Below are 16,654 nucleotides of genomic sequence, written 5' to 3'. Positions count from 1 at the left end.
AATTTAATATTTACGGTGTTTTACATATATGCAGTTACATGCAATTATGGAAGGTGTCTACTTTGATTAATAAAGTGTCTATGGATAATTAAACAAGGTAAAATTTGTTCAACTTCTCTGTAATTATTAAATTATGAAACAAAATGTGTCAAAGTGGGTGTGCACACCTGTGTCGCATTTCGAAAATTTTACCGTTTTTCATGAAACTTTCGTTTCAAACACAACTATGAATACTTTTACTGCTATACACATAGTTATTATCTGATAGATAAATGTCTGAGCTGTTGTTATACAGTTTTTTTGGTGTAATTATTGCTTTTGGAAGCGATTTTTTTGCTATTGTTCAGACCATGATGTTGTGCAGAAAATTTGACAGTTGTATCCCTTGTATATATGTATATAGTATAATAGAGTATTTTTTACCTAACGATCCCTGTGGTTCTATCTATTAAGCCTTTTCATTAGAGATAAAATTGTTTCATGCAGTAAAACAGTGTTACAAAGACGCGGATATGTTTCCAATCTTCTGGTGGTATACTCAAATCAGCCAATGGAATAAATGAAGTAGGTTCAAATGAATACACTTCATTTATTCCATTGGCTGATTTGAGTATACCACCAGAAGATTGGAAACATATCCGCGTCTTTGTAACACTGTTTTACTGCATGAAACAATTTTATCTCTAATGAAAAAGTCACACTCAGAGGTCAAAGGTTACATTTGAAAAATTTCAGTTTCATCTATAACTATGCCATATACATGTCTATATATGGATTTTATACCAACCTCAAACTAAAGTGCACCGTCATAAGCCAACGTTCCAATTTCCCTACTTCTGTCAAGGTCATAATTAGATGTCAAATGCCTAATTGAAAAGAAAAGAAAAATGGGGGGGGGGGAGGTATGTGTGTCCTTTTGACACATGCATTGTAAATTCATGAAATCTGTAATGCCATGAGCAAAAAGATGTGAACTTTCAATAAAAAGAAACAACACTTTTTTTATACTCCTTGTGATTTATTTTGTAATATAAACAGTGCAATTAAAAGTGCGTTTTCAGATATTATCAGGGGCACTTCCTTAAAATGTTGTAGCAATTTGACAATTTCTTAAATCAGAATATCATAAAAAGTACCGATATTAAAATCTTAAGTATCATAATACAAGATAATTGATTTGTGGCCTGTGAAATAGTAATTTTCATTTCTATATATCATGCCATTTAGTTCCCAATTATTCTTTATGTTGAAAATTGCTTGATATAAGTTTTCCTTATTTACATTTTAAGAAAGAGCAGCTTAAGGTTGAAAATAAAGCTCTATATTGGGGAATGTGGGAATTACAAATCATGATGATCTATAAATAATAAACATCACAAATGAATAAAAGTGGGTTTGTACCTGCAGGTAAGTAGAGTTCCCAAAACAAAGTCTATAACAAACCATCAATAAATAATAAACAAATATATCAAACATCTAGCACAAAGATAACAAAATAAATATGAAACATTACTTACAAAGTTTACCAAGCTGTTAAAGTGAAGAAACATAAAATATAAGGATGCACATACATATAAAACATTTAATAAGAGACAGGGCAATTAATATTCTGGCAAATAACTCAACAGGAAATGTAATAACTATAAATGTGAACAGACACTGATGAGCCCACAGCACACGTTTGGCCACAGACACATCCTTTATATATGATGCAGTGGACAAAAGTACAAAGGGGCACAATTGAGCCAAAACTGGAAGCAAACAAAATTACTTTCTTAATGTTCATTAACTTATACTTGTTATTCACTTGTCAAAGTGTGAGCAAAATCTGCAAAGCACAAAGTGAAATTGAAAACACACCATTTTGGTAAAAGGCCTTAAAGCTGATAAAAGTGGATACTGCCAAAATTTCTTTGGTATGGTTATAAACACGTTAAGCTCATTTAACTGTGAAAGTATACGCCAGAACCACACAGTTGTTAAAAAGGAGTTTGAGTCACTCAATTGTTCTGACAATATATTCTACAGTGGACAAAACATACCAAAAAAAAAATATTCTGCAATATACTTTGAAGCCAAAATGTCTTTCTTTACAATAATATGCACATTAAATTGATTCAACTGTGAAAGTTTAAACAAGATCCACCGAGTTGCTAAAAAACGATGAAAACATTAATATTTAGACTATATTTTATATTATGGAAACAAGAGATGTGTTTGTCAGAAACACAATGCCCCCTTATGCGCCGCTTTTATTTTATTATTTGACCTTTGACCTTGAAGGATGACCTTGACCTTTCACCACTCAAAATGTGCAGCTCTCTTGTGAGATACACAATCATGCCAAATATCAAGTTGCTATGATCAATATTAAAAAAGTTATGACCAAACTTTAACAAAGGTTAAAGTTTTAGGAAATAAAAAAACAATGACTTTTACCATTGACCTTGAAGGATGACCTTGACCTTAATTATTCACCACTCAAAATGTGCAGCTCCATGAGAAACACATGCATGCCAAATATAAAGTTGCTATCTTCAATATTGCAAAAGTTATGAAAGTTTAACCAAGGTTAAAATTTTGTGACACACACATACAATGACTGACTGACACAATGACAGACAGGCCAAAAACAATATACCCCTGATCTTACGATCCGGGAGCACAAAAAGACAAAAAGCCATAATTCTCGTAAGAGCCAAATTCTTTCCTTTACGGCAGGGACCTACACAAGCAAAGGTCCCTGTTAAGTCATCTTCACATTAACCTCATTTGATGGTAAAAGTTTAAATGATATGCATTTTGGAGTAAAAGTGGACTTAAAAATAAGCCTTGTGACATGAAAAACAGAGAGAGGTACATAAATTGGCCAAAACTTGTAGCAGCCTAAAGTTCTTTCTTTACCATCATTATGACATTTTGGTCATTCCACTCTAAAGGTTTGTACAAGGTCCACCCAGTAGTAAAAGAAGAGTTGAAAATACAAGCTTCCAGGTGTACGGACCGAAAAGTGCAATGCTTAATGCCTTCCACTCCACAAGGGCACAATAACACACAATTGTATCTCTTAACTACATATCTACCACTGTTACTGTGTTAGTTATCGTGTTTTTGTCCACATATTCTGACGTGTTCAAAACTACAACTAACACTGACAGTGATAAATAATTCCACATACCACAAACATAGAGCTTTGACAATTGATGCTGCCTTGTAACTTGATCTCAAGTTTGACCTTCAAGGTAGCAAATGGGTTTTTGTGTTTAATAAAGGACATCAAAATAAAAATAGAAACACAATCAATAGAAACACTTATATCTGCCATATTTGTTTAAGTTGTTATTTCATATGAGAGTAACCATCACTTAATGCAGACTATTCTTAGTATATCACCATTCTTGTTACAATTACGTTTAGGACTTTAGTAAATGTAAGTGCTACAGACATCTATGTAAACTTTAACATCTATTTTATCAGTCGATCATGTACTGAAATGAAAGAGTCTCAGTTGTGATTTCTGCAGTTATGATCCATGTTTATGACTAAATCTATCATTGTACATGATTGCAAAAACTTTATACCTTTTATCTTGAAAATGAAACAAAAATGAAAATGCGGAGCATGACAAATTTAATGAAAGATATCAGAATTAAATTTAACAAAAAGAAACAAATGCTTTCTGAAATTCAATTAAAGTGATGTATGGCATTTATTGCAGTGAGAAATAAAGCATTAGCTTTGTGAATTGATTTTATCATAGTGGAAATACATGTATATGAAAATGATTGCATTGAACATGCACAATATTGACTATTTTGAATATACACTTAAGTATATAAATGTATATTCATACTTTTGTACAGGACATACAGGTAATTGCAGTTATCAGCCCCAGATGCAAAATAACGCTCCCAACAAAGGTGTGAGAAATTATGTCATAACAGTCATATCCACTTAATAAAATTGGATACTTGCTTTCCATGTTGAAAACAAAGCTTTATAATGCAATTAACGAAGATCAAAACATAAATCCCTAACTAAGAACTGCAGTAAGACTTTATATTAAAGATTCAATCGAAACATACACATTATATATTGAGACATTAAGTCTCACCAATAGTGACGAATAGTTTGTAAGATTTAAAAGTAAATTAGCAAGATTGAATATTATCAACTTCTCATAATAAGGATGTTCCCAAGTTCTTAACAATTGTTATGAAAAATATTATTAAAAGGCATACACTAGTGAACAATTAAATATAAGTATGTTGAAATAGTATTCCTTGGCATAGTACAGCTGTATTAAAACAGCAACTGTATGTCAGCAAATATACCCAAATCCAGAATACGTATATAATTTAAATATAGCAGCTGTAACTGATATACCCGTACATCAGCTTACTGAAAACTCACAAAATGTTCTTATTGTGCAATCATGTTGCAAGAGCAATAATTATACATCATATATCAAAGTGTTTGATCATAAATAAAGTCAGATTTGAGCACATTTTTATACATATTGTAAAATGTACAAGTAAATAATCATGATTAGTGCTTTCCTGATAATTTAATATAAATATAACTATGCAAAGGAGTCAAACATATCATCACAGCTATTGCTTTTTACACAACACACAATATGGTGCTCATTCAACAGCTTACCCTTTTGTAGTTTTGATTGTTGACTCTGATTTTCAAGCTTATTCTAAAACATTAAATACTTATAATGGTAATAACACATGTGAATGCCCATCAAACGAAAATCAGCACGATTATGAACACATGTGAATGCCCTTCATCAAACGAAAATCAGCACGATTATGAACATTTTCCAAACATTTCATATATGACAACAAAGTACCAGCACTTAACATACTCCTCAACACCATTAGCTGTGCTGATGATCTAAAGGCATAGCCATAGGGATACTGCCTGTCACAAGACCAATCTTTCCACTTCCCAAGTGTGTCATCACCTCGTCCAGATGTTGCCTTGCACACTGCACCGTACACAGTACACAACCATGCCTGGACGCTGCATCCTGGATTCCAGCAGTGCCATGATCACATACTTGGGTCCCTATGAGAGACTGAGAGGTTGCACAGTCTGCATCTCTGAGGACAATACATGCGCTTACATCATTATATTGGAGGGAGCAAGTGTCAGGACTTGATGTGTCCAGACCAGATGATTTGATTCCTTGTAGTTGTTGTTGTTGTTGTGGCTCCATTTGTGCATGCACCCCACAATGACATTCACATCTGCAGTGCCCACAAGGATAGCCCAGGTCAGCTTGTGTTGACACAGTCCTGAAAATATAGTGCACAATTTGAGTAAAATATTACATCATAGGTAACAAAAGTAACATAACCCCAATATTGACTTAAACATACACTTAAACCCTAGAACTTTGTTGCTTATTGACTTAATCATCAAAAGTAACATAAACCCAATATTGACTTTAACATACAATTTGATTTATGCTCTCAAAAGTTCTTTAATGCACTGTCTACTAAAGTAGTAAAAAGGCTGCTCAATTAAAACAATTCTTTTATATCTGATAAATATGATTTTTTTATTCACCATATCTTACCAAGAAACCATGAACATAATTTTACCTTCTAGAAACAAATACTTTCATGAATGGATGGACAATTAAAAGGGAATATACAAATTTGACAACTGTGTTACAGCCAAATCAATCTTAGTGTGCAGTGATAACATTAATATAGTCTCGGAAAATAAGTATTGGTAAAGAACCAATTCTATGGTGCAGTAATTTAATACATGAATATAGCCCAATCAAGTCCTCTTAACCTCAAACAAAGTCACTTACCTAAGGGCAAAACACTCATTGAAATGTAAAACTAGAGCTTTGTAGACTAGAAATAGTCATTTTAGCCATGCCAATTGCTAACTTCAAGGGCACATAGCTCATAAATAAATGGTTCACTGCACAGGAACATTGTGTCTAGCACATCTACAATTCATGGTGATGACATATTTTCTGTTTCAAATCAATCACTTGCTACACAAATTTAGTAAATTTTATGCTTCTGCCATAAAAAATGCCTATATTCAAGGGCACATAACTCAGAAAATGCTAAGCACTGGTTTTGTTTAAGGGCATATAACTCAAGAACAAGGTGGATCATTGAGCAGGAAAATTGTGTCTTAAACACCTACACTTCATGGAGATGACATAATTTCAATTTAGTTACTTGAGAAATGTATAAGTATTTAGCTCCACAAACATAGAACTTTCATGCGAACTGACCGACAAAACAACCAACAGACAAAGAGACCAACAAACAGGTTGATTCCAATGTACCCTCTGTCAAACTTCTTAATCAGGGCTAAAATATTGTTTGCAGGGGATCAACAAAAGCAAACTCGTAGGATACTTTCTTGATTGTTTAGAAGGGAGACTCAAACCCACAACTTTTCGCTACAGTCAATGTAACAAATGAGCTAACCTTGCCACTTTAATAGCTGATCACTTTTTCTTCTTATGTTTAGTTCCATAATTATTATGTGAAACCCACAAATTATGTCAATTAATTGTTTTTTTTTCATGAAAGGTACATAAAAAGGTCATTTGGTAATGAAAAACAACACGTAGGCAATCAAACTTCTGGATAAATTTCAGGGGCAAATGTGATGGAATTATATTATATGCAGTGCAATCGTCTTCATGCACCAAGGGGTAGGAGGCAATACTTACACATCTTCATTGGACTGTAACACATGTAGACATAGACTTATAATTTCATAATTGTTTCACATAAATAGTTCTAGAGGATCCATGAGCAAACATAGCATATTTATACATTGCTAATAATTTTGTACTAACAACCATTCACCACAAGTCATGCACATTTTGTTATAACATGCAGATACTAGTATATGCAGTATTATAAGATATTTATTTATATCCATGTCAGTCGTCTGTGAAACAATATGGTTCATACAGATTGTGCACTTTCTACAAACAACAGATTTGTCTTAGACAATACAGCAGTCCTCTACTGCAAACATTTTGTCCTATAGTTAGAACAGAATCTCCATTAAACTAACTGAAATAATATTGTTTATCATGGCAGAATGCAGACTTAAGTTTTCAACTGTATTTTGATTTGACAACAAAGTGCTGACATAATGTGCATATTAACCTTGTGGCCCTCTATCTACATTATAAGTACTTTTCGAGATATAGAAGGATCCGAAATTTAACTGTATTAATTTCTTAACCATAGCAACCATAACTTCTGTCTGATAAAAACTAGAATAAAGTGTCTATTTTTCATATGGCCCTTTGTTAACAAATTGAGTTTCCTCAACCTACCTTAAGCACTATTTGAATTATCTCTCAGTCTGTGTCCAGATAGACTGACAGGCAGACAGATAAAACTGAAATAACGCCCATATTTTCCATATAGCCTTCCATCAACATACCGAATTTCCTCATCCTAGAGTAAGTACTTTTACTTTGCTTAAGGATCCTAATTTTAGTTTCCAATTAATTCTGTAACCATAGAAACAATCATTGTTCTTTGAAAAATACTACAATACTCTGCACATTTGCCATATGGCATTCTATTCAACTACTTAGTTTCTGTAAGTTTAACCTTTCTTAGGTCCTTATTGAATTTTTGCAGGATTCAGATTCAGATTCATACAGACAGACAGACCTACTTACGGACTGAGAGTTAACTGGTAGGAGACTATACAGACCTACAGACTGACAGACAGACTGAGAGTTAACCGGTAAGGGACTATACAGACCAACAGACTGACAGGCAGACTTAGAGTTAACTGGTAGGGGATTATACAGACAGACTGAGAGTTAACTGGTAGGAGACTATACAGACCTACAGACTGACAGACAGACTGAGAGTTAACCGGTAAGGGACTATACAGACCAACAGACTGACAGACGGACTGAGAGTTAACCGGTAGGGGACTATACAGACACACAGACTTACAGATGGACTGAGAGTTAACCGGTAGGGGACTATACAGACACACGGACCTACAGAAAGACTGAGAGTTAACTAGTAGCCTGTAGGGGACTATACAGACCTACAGACGGACTGAGCGTTAACCGGTAGGGGACTATACAGACACATGGACCTACAGAAAGACTGAGAGGTAACCAGTAGGGGACTATACAGACCTACAGAGTGAGACAGACTCAGAGTTAACCAGTAGGGGACGAAACAGACACACAGACCTACAGACGGACTGAAAGTTAACCAGTAGGAGACTATACAGACACACGGACCTACAGACAGACTGACAGTTAACCAGTAGGGGACTATACAGACCTTATACAGACAGACTCAGAGTTAACCAGTAGGGGACTTTACAGACACACAGACCTACAGACAGACTGAGAGTTAACTGGTAGGGGACTATACAGATCTACAGACAGACTGAGGGTTAACCGGTCAGGGACTAGTTAAACATGCACAATTTTAATAACTGACAAAATGGAGACACAACAGCTATGCTTGTATACACTTTGAATTGAAAAGTACGTATTTTTCATAGCATTTGCTTTACTTTCATGGGAAATCATTTAAATTTTAAACAGATTTTTGTTACAATTTATGATCATTTGATAAATAACATCATGTCCAAGTACCTAGTTAATAATAATAGTTACAATATATTTCATGAAATATCTATCTTAGTATACTAAACCGAAAAAGGAAACAAAAACAAGTTAAATGAACAATTGTCTAATTGGGAAATATACATGCATGTGTCCACAACACCATATGAGCGTAAATGACTATTGTGCCATATTTGGTGCCCTGTCCACTATCAAGTCACACAAGATTTGGTGATCTGATTTGCAGACAGGGTAGCTTCTTACCAGATCGAGCTTACACGCTGATCAGGAGCTACCCATTCTATATATCACACAAGACCCATTTTCGCATAACGCAGGTCATATCTGACACCATCACTATGAATATGGTATGTCAAATAACAAACATACCTTCTCTTAGATAAAATGGCAACCTGAACAAAACAAAGCATATATTGCTTTTTCATATACATTAATTTATACAAGTATCATTTTAAGACTTAAAAATTACTTCATTCTAAACTAATAATTTAACTAACATGAACTACATAATAATTGTATAAATCTGCAAACATTTCCAGCTGTATTTTTAATACCCTACTTTGGTAAACACATGTTGAATACGAAATTGATAAAATAAAAAGATAATGCAGGTCAAACTTTTATGACCTGTAACATGGAAAAGCAATCTGGATATTATGTATCAATTACGATGAAGAGTCAATCTAAAGACAGAAAGAAGAAACAAATTTTCTTAAAATTATTTCATTTTAATTATTTAATACTTACCTGCTATCTCTAGCTATACCTTTCTAGGTGGGTTAACTTCTCCAGAAATCTTCAAGTGCCGGAATTTGGCCACCTCTCCTACTGAAAACAGATTCTGGTCAAACATAGTACAATGTAACCTAACCAGAAATTAAGAACCGTAACTCATCTTACTTTTCATACAATTATGAAAATATAAAACGATGAGCGGGGTTGGGAGGTGGGACTTACCGATAGCAGGTAAGTATTTAATAATTAAAATGAATTTTATTTTAAGAAAATTTGTTTTAATGTCATAAATACATACCTGCTATCCATAGCTGATTTTGTTGCTGTGGCGGGAGGTTCTCGTTATATTTTCCCATCACAGTTAACACCCATAGTCAGGTTTTTCGGCCAGAGATAGTAGAAATGTGTCCTCATACAATTTTCGTTAGTACAGTATTGTACTTAGTTTCTGAACAGGACCAGTACATTTACGCCATGGAAGAAACTACCGTTTGAGCAACCACAAGAGGACCCAACATATATAAGTTGTCCTGTTGACACTCAAAAGAAGGAAGATAGAATGAGAAAAAGGTGGTCGGATTCCTCCAAAAAGCAGCTTGAAGCACTTCAGAAAGTGGAACATTATTAATATACGCCCACGAAGCCAAAAGAGCTCTTAATTCATGCGGTCTTATCTTAAAAAGAGATAAATCCCTAGATGAGAGAGATGAATACGCCTTCTTAATAGTCGAGGCTACCCAACGAGAAATCGAAGCCGCAGACACCCCCCTTTTTAACGGAATGAAAAGTCTCTTACGAGAACATCGAATAGACTTTACTCTTTTAAAATAGAATTTAACGCCCTTACTGGGCAAAAAAGTCTATCATCATCTTCATGTCCACAAGTATTAGAAAGACTTGGAACTTTAAAGGGTTAGAAGCCATAGAGGGGAGTTGATTTTTAGCAAGGAATCCTGGCTGACATAACAAGGTTATAGATCCATCTGAGGAATGAAAACGAAGATGACCATCCTCGATAGACAGAGCATGAATTTCACTTCTCCTTTTGGCTGAAGCCATAGTAAGAAGAAAAACTGTCTTCCAAGATAGAAACTGTAAAGAAGCTTGATCTAGAGAATCAAGAACACAAGCCAAATCCCATTTGCAAGTGTACAAGAAACAGAACGTTTAAGTTCCATAGATCGAATTAGTTCCGAAATCGCTGGATCAGCACAGACTTGTGATGATTAAGTAAATGCCAATGTATGCAAAATCATAGATGTACATGTATATCCTTTGATGGAGCTAAAAGAAGGTATCTTATCATCAAAAAGATAGATGAGAAAATCCGCTATGCGTCTAGCAGAGGGATTGAGGGGATCAATTTCCCTTGAATATACCAATTAGAGAAGAGTTTCCATCAAGCATCATAGACTGCTCTAGTGGACTTTATCCTTGCAGAAGCAACGAGGGTTGAAGCTCTGACAGAAAAGCGTTTCTTCTGCAGAGGTTGCCTGATAACGGCCAAACGTGTAAGTGGAACATTTCTGGATCCGCATTAAGTCTGCCTCTTGAGACAGAAGATCTGATCTGTGAGGAAGTCTAATGGGATAATCGTACAGGAGACTGAGAAGATCATTAACCACGATCTTCTGGGCCATCAAGGGGCGATCAGGAGTATGCTACACAAACTCACCATGATTTTCGCCAATATTTGGGGAATCAGAATGGGAGATAAGCATAAGCGTCCAGTTGGTCCCAATCGAACAAAAACGCGTCTACTGAACATGCTGCTGGATCGTTAATCGGACTCACATACAGAGGGAGCCTGTGATTGTGTCTGGTTGCAAATAGATCGACCATAAAATAACCAAACATGAGAAAAATCTGATTGGTCCTTCCTGATGAAGTGTCCACTCCGATGAAAGTAATTGGTGTTTGCGAGACAACAATCCGCCAGGGCTTTGAAACAACATGGAATATATAATGCTAGAAGAAAAATGTTAAGCGTCTTGCAAGAACAAGTAATTCCTTAGTTTCCAGATTCAGGGAGTGAGAATGTGTTCCCCCCTGTGCCTGAATGTAAGTCACAACTGATGTGTTGTCTGTTGACACCATCACACAAGAGTCTTGGTATTAACTCCGGAAGAATAGGCACTTTCTACAGTCCTCCTCCTTTGGAATGGTCTTATTAGCTGATTCCAACGATTGAAATACTGATAAAACAGTAGAACCAAAAAGAAGGCATGTATCAATGCAAGAAGCATCCTTAGAAAGCCTGTTGGGATCAAATGTACGGACTATTTTTTCGTGATAGAGATCGTCAAATTAGTAGACATCTCCGCAGGTCTTGGGCAATAATATTCACCAAGATTTTGAAATATCATTTCATAGATCCGATTAATTGATGACAATATTTGATCCGTGTCATCATTGGAATCTGTCTCTGAATCGGCCTCATTGTCTACAACACCAGAAGTGTGCAAAGAATCAGCGGAAACAGAATTGGAAATACTAAGCCGATTATCATGCACCAGATTGCGAGTATCTGGTAATGATGAATGACCATCTACACAATCAACACCCTGATAATTAAAACCGGAAGACGACGGTACATTATCAGGATTGACTGGAACGAATTGTCCATAGGAATCTTAAAGCCATAAAGTGTCCGGATTAGACGATGTCGCAGTAGTTAGTACCCAAACAGTGGTGAGAACAACACCAGAAGACAAAGTCTGCGAAGTAGTACCAGTCAAAGCAACATTTGATAATGTAAACTGGATCTGGTACATAGAGTACAGCAACATTACAATCCGAGACAGGAATGTACTGTGTAGGATAAGTGTAGTCAGAGCGGCACTGTTAACGTGAAGCATTACGACGAGTTTTATCCCTACGATGCCGAGAATCGGATTTGATGAGAACGACGTCTCCTAGAATAACGTCTCCTAGAGTCTCGAGATGATCGGTACCAATCATATCGACGCCGTGTACGACGTCTACTTCTATTGTCAGTACTAGTTGATGACTCAGATGCCTTTGAAGAAGAAGAAGAGGAGGAGGAATAGTCTGATGAAGATGATCGATGTCTCTTTCTTGATCGATGACTGTGACCGTTGACCAATAGTACTGACTGTTGACCAGTGACCGGTAGTATTGACCGGTGACTGGACCGGTCCCTGGTGACCGGTGGTATTGACCGGTGACCGGTAGTATTGACCGGTGACCGGACCGGTCCCTTGTGACTGGTGGTATTTACCGGTGACCGGACCGGTCACTGTTGATAGAAAACCGATGACCGGTGACTGGACCGTCCCCGGTGATCGGTGTCATGGACCGGTGACCAGACCAGTCCCTGGTGACCGGTACAATGGACCGGTGACCGGTACCACGGACCGGTCCCCGGTGACGTATCGGTCATACTATAAACAGTGTTGTCACCAGGCAATGACCGTAAGGCGGCTGCCAAATGATTCGGCATTGGTCATATTCCTTGACCAATGCCATCGGGCATAGACCGGCTGACGGTTATCACCATAATGGTCTGATGTTTATCGACTTTCTAAAGAAGTTAGCATAGTACGATCTCCATCTTGCCCTATACCCGATGACTGATGTTGCCAATTCTCGACCGTAGTCAGTGGTAGGAATGATAGGAGGATTATCATGCACCAAATGATGATTCTCTGGTAACGAAGAATTACTATCCGCAAAGTCGACACACTGATAATTAAAACCGGAAATAGACGGTGAATTATCAGTAGTGACAGGTACATTTTATCAAAAGGAATCTTGACACCATGTGTCACGCAAAGACGGAGTAGCAGCCGGGGTTTTCCGACTAGGAATAGTAGTAGATACCTTCGGTGCAAACAAAACAGCCGTTGTGTTGAGATGAACACCAGATTTGAAGGGCTGTGAAATCGGATCAGTCAATGCAACATGTGTTGACATCACTCTGGGAACTGGTGCATAGGGTAAGAAGACATTACAATCAAAAATAGGATAGTAATGTGACCGGTCACAAAAGTCAGAACGACAATGCTTCAGTGAAGCTTGTCTACGACCTTTATTCCTGTGATGCCGAGATCTAGAACGGCTACTACACCGAGAGCTAGAAAGGCTACGAATAACGTATCCTCGAGTATCGTTTCCGTGATGATCGATATTGATCATAAATTAATGATGACGGGATTGAGGACTGCTCGATGAATAAGAGCATGTCCGACGTCTACCTCTATAATCGGAACTATTGGACGACGAGTGTGCATTCGACAACGAAGAAGTGGAATAATCCGATGAAGAAGAACGTCTGTTTCTGAACTGTTGACCGGTTAATGATCGGTGCATGTTGACCGGTGACCGGTCGTTAGTATTAACCGGTGACCGGACCGGCCATCAGTAACAGATGACCGGTGACCAGTGAGTCGGACCGGTCATCAGTAACAGATGACCGGTGGGTAGGACCGGTCATCAGTAACAGATGACCGGTGGGTCGGACCGGTGACCTGACCAGTCTCCGTTGACCGGTGGGTCGGACCGGACTGGTCTCCGTTGACCGGTGGGTCGGACCGGTGACCAGACCGGTTTCCATTGACCAGTGGGTCGGACCGGTGACAGGTTGCCTGGACCTGTCGTTGCCCGGACCGGTCGTTGCCCCGACCGGTCTCCGGTGACCGGTCCGGTACCCGGAGACGTACCGGTCATGACATGACCAGCGTTGTCACCGGATAATGACCGTATGGCGGGTGCCAATTGGTCTGGCATTGGTTGATGTCCTTGACCAATGCCATCAGGCAAAGACCGGCTGACGGTTGTCCCCATATGGTCTGATGTTGATCAACTTTCCGATGGTAAAGTACAATCGCCATCTCGCCTGATACCCGGTGACTGATGCTGCAATATGACATCTGTGGTCTTCAAAGTCACCGAGTATTAATCCACTCTTGTATCTGCGACCATCATGTAGTCGATTATATGAAAGACAAGAGCAAAACATATTTAACAATAAACTGGTCACAGGCCAGATTATCATATGGTTCATAAAATCATTATTTGCCCATAATGAAAATAATTAACATTCTCTTATTATTATTATAAAAGAGAAAGTCAATAGTACCTATAACCTATAATACGACTGCCGAAGATCGTAAATTAAACAAAGTTTAATTCAAAACAGATGAAAATTCAAATTAACATAATTTAGATTGTCATATGAAAAGTAAAATCATTATTGCACACAATGGCAAATGATAAACATTCTGTCAATGTATTAGAAGAACACGCTTTGCCCGATCTTGTAACACATGTGAAGAAAATTTACACAGTACAAATCGTCTCAATTACCTATTGAAGATCATGATAAGTACATGCTCATGTACATGAGCAAGTACAAAATACCCAGCAAAGCTGAAAAAAAAATAAAGTTATACGCTGTGACTGATGCTGCAATTGATCATCTGACGTCTGCTGTAAAGTCACCGGAAATTTCTCATCTGATGAAGGTTCATCTGCACGTTTTCTGCTTAGAAAACGTTCTGCGACGGATTGTTTCTGCCACGTCGCATCGTCTTACGCACTACAAACAGAGCATTTATGTTCAAAGGAACAATTAGTGCAAGACAAACAAGTCTTGTGGGAATCACAGGGATCTTTAAGAAAAAACCTACATACTATATAACAGTATACAAGGGATACAACTGTCAAATTTCCTGCACAACACCATGGTCTGAACAAAAGCAAAAAAATCTCTTCCAAAAGCATTCATTACACAAAATGAACGGTATACATACAGCAGAGACATTTATCTTTCAGAAAATAACAAGGGCTGTTTGAATAACATGCATGCCCCCCATATGGGCTGTCCGTTGTAGTGGCAGCCATTGTGTGAATACGTTTTTTGTCACTGTGACCTTAACCTTTGACCTAGTGACCTGAAAATCAATAGGGGTCATCTGCGAGTCACTATCAATGTACCTATGAAGTGTCATGATCCTAGGCAAAAGCGTTCTTGAGTTATCATCAGAAATCATTTACTATTTCGGGTAACCGTGACCTTGACCTTTGACCTTGTGACCTGAAAATCGATAGGGGTCATCTGCGAGTCATGATCAATCTACCTGTGAAGTTTCATGTTCCTAGGCATATGCGTTCTTGAGTTATCATCCGAAAACCATTTTACTATTTCGGGTCACCGTGACCTTGACCTTTGACCTAGTGACCTCAAAATCATTAGGGGTCATCTGCGAGTCATGATCAATCTACCCATGAAGTTTCATGATCCTAGGCGTATGCATTCTTGAGTTATCATCCGGAAACCATTTTACTATTTCGGGTCACCGTGACCTTGACCTTTGACCTAGTGACCTCAACATATATAGGGGTCATCTGCGAGTCATGATCAATCTACCCATGAAGTTTCATGATCCTAGGCATATGCGTTCTTGAGTTATCATTCAAAAACCATTTTACTATTTCGGGTCACCGTGACCTTGACCTTTGACCTAGTGACCTCAAAATCAATAGGGGTCATCTGCGAGTCATGATCAATGTACCTATGAAGTTTCATGATCCTAGGCCCAAGCGATCTTGCATTATCGTCTGACAACCACCTGGTGGACGGACCGACAGACCTACCGACCGACAGACCGACATGAGCAAAGCAATATACCCCCTCTTCTTCGAAGGGGGGCATAATAAACTTGGCAATAAACTACGATCATTCATTAAATTAAAACGATACCTTTCATGCAAAAAAGCTCAAAAATCCTAACTGCGACACAAGTGTGCACATCTGAAAACTGATAATTCTAGTTGTAATATCCATATTCCTTTAAAACTAACCCCTTTTGAACGTACATATTCATTTGCTAGTTTCTGTTTATAAATGAATATAACATAATTACAATTAATTGTGATATTTTGCTCGAAATTCGTATAAAAACACTTCTATGTCACAATAACAATAGTCTACTTTCATTTTAGATATTACACTTCATGTATTTCAAACATGCGATTTGATTGGTTAATTCTCCATGCAGAAAACAGCTAACCAATCACGTTGCGTGTTACATTACTTAACAACTTGCATGTACACATGCTTGAAGATTGTAGATAAAGTAAACAATTAAAGATTTACGGTGTTTTTAAACATATGCAGTTACATGCCATCATAAAAGTTGTCTACTTTGATTCATAAATTATATTTGGATTATAAAACAAGGTGAAATTTGCTGAACTGCTCAGTATTATTAAATTATGGAACAAAATATGTCAAAGTCGTTGTGCACACTTTTGTCC

The 16,654-nt window shown here is 37.3% G+C and overlaps 1 protein-coding gene across 5 annotated transcripts in view; it reads right to left on the bottom strand.

The window, feature by feature from the left end:
* Nucleotides 1–799: 799 nt before the first annotated feature.
* Nucleotides 800–16,654, bottom strand: part of LOC127878041 (protein patched homolog 3-like) — a 65,731-nt gene continuing 49,876 nt past the window's right edge. For 2 of the 5 annotated variants that reach the window (XM_052424434.1, XM_052424436.1), the window contains exons 20-21: nt 9,008–9,030; nt 800–5,309 (exon numbers count right to left, since the gene is read on the bottom strand). In XM_052424434.1, coding sequence (XP_052280394.1) covers nt 4,889–5,309; nt 9,008–9,030 — 444 coding nt within the window. In that variant the 3' untranslated portion in view covers nt 800–4,888. Of the gene's footprint in view, nt 5,310–6,724; nt 6,739–9,007; nt 9,031–16,654 lie in introns of all 5 variants that reach the window. The other 3 variants (XM_052424438.1, XM_052424439.1, XM_052424437.1) reach the window with 2 other exon arrangements.

Source organism: Dreissena polymorpha, chromosome 4 (assembly GCF_020536995.1).
Source record: "Dreissena polymorpha isolate Duluth1 chromosome 4, UMN_Dpol_1.0, whole genome shotgun sequence".
In the NCBI taxonomy this organism is placed as follows: Eukaryota; Metazoa; Mollusca; class Bivalvia; order Myida; family Dreissenidae; genus Dreissena; species Dreissena polymorpha.
Note: the sequence above shows the minus strand (reverse complement) of the source record. Positions and strands in the feature narration are given on the sequence as shown.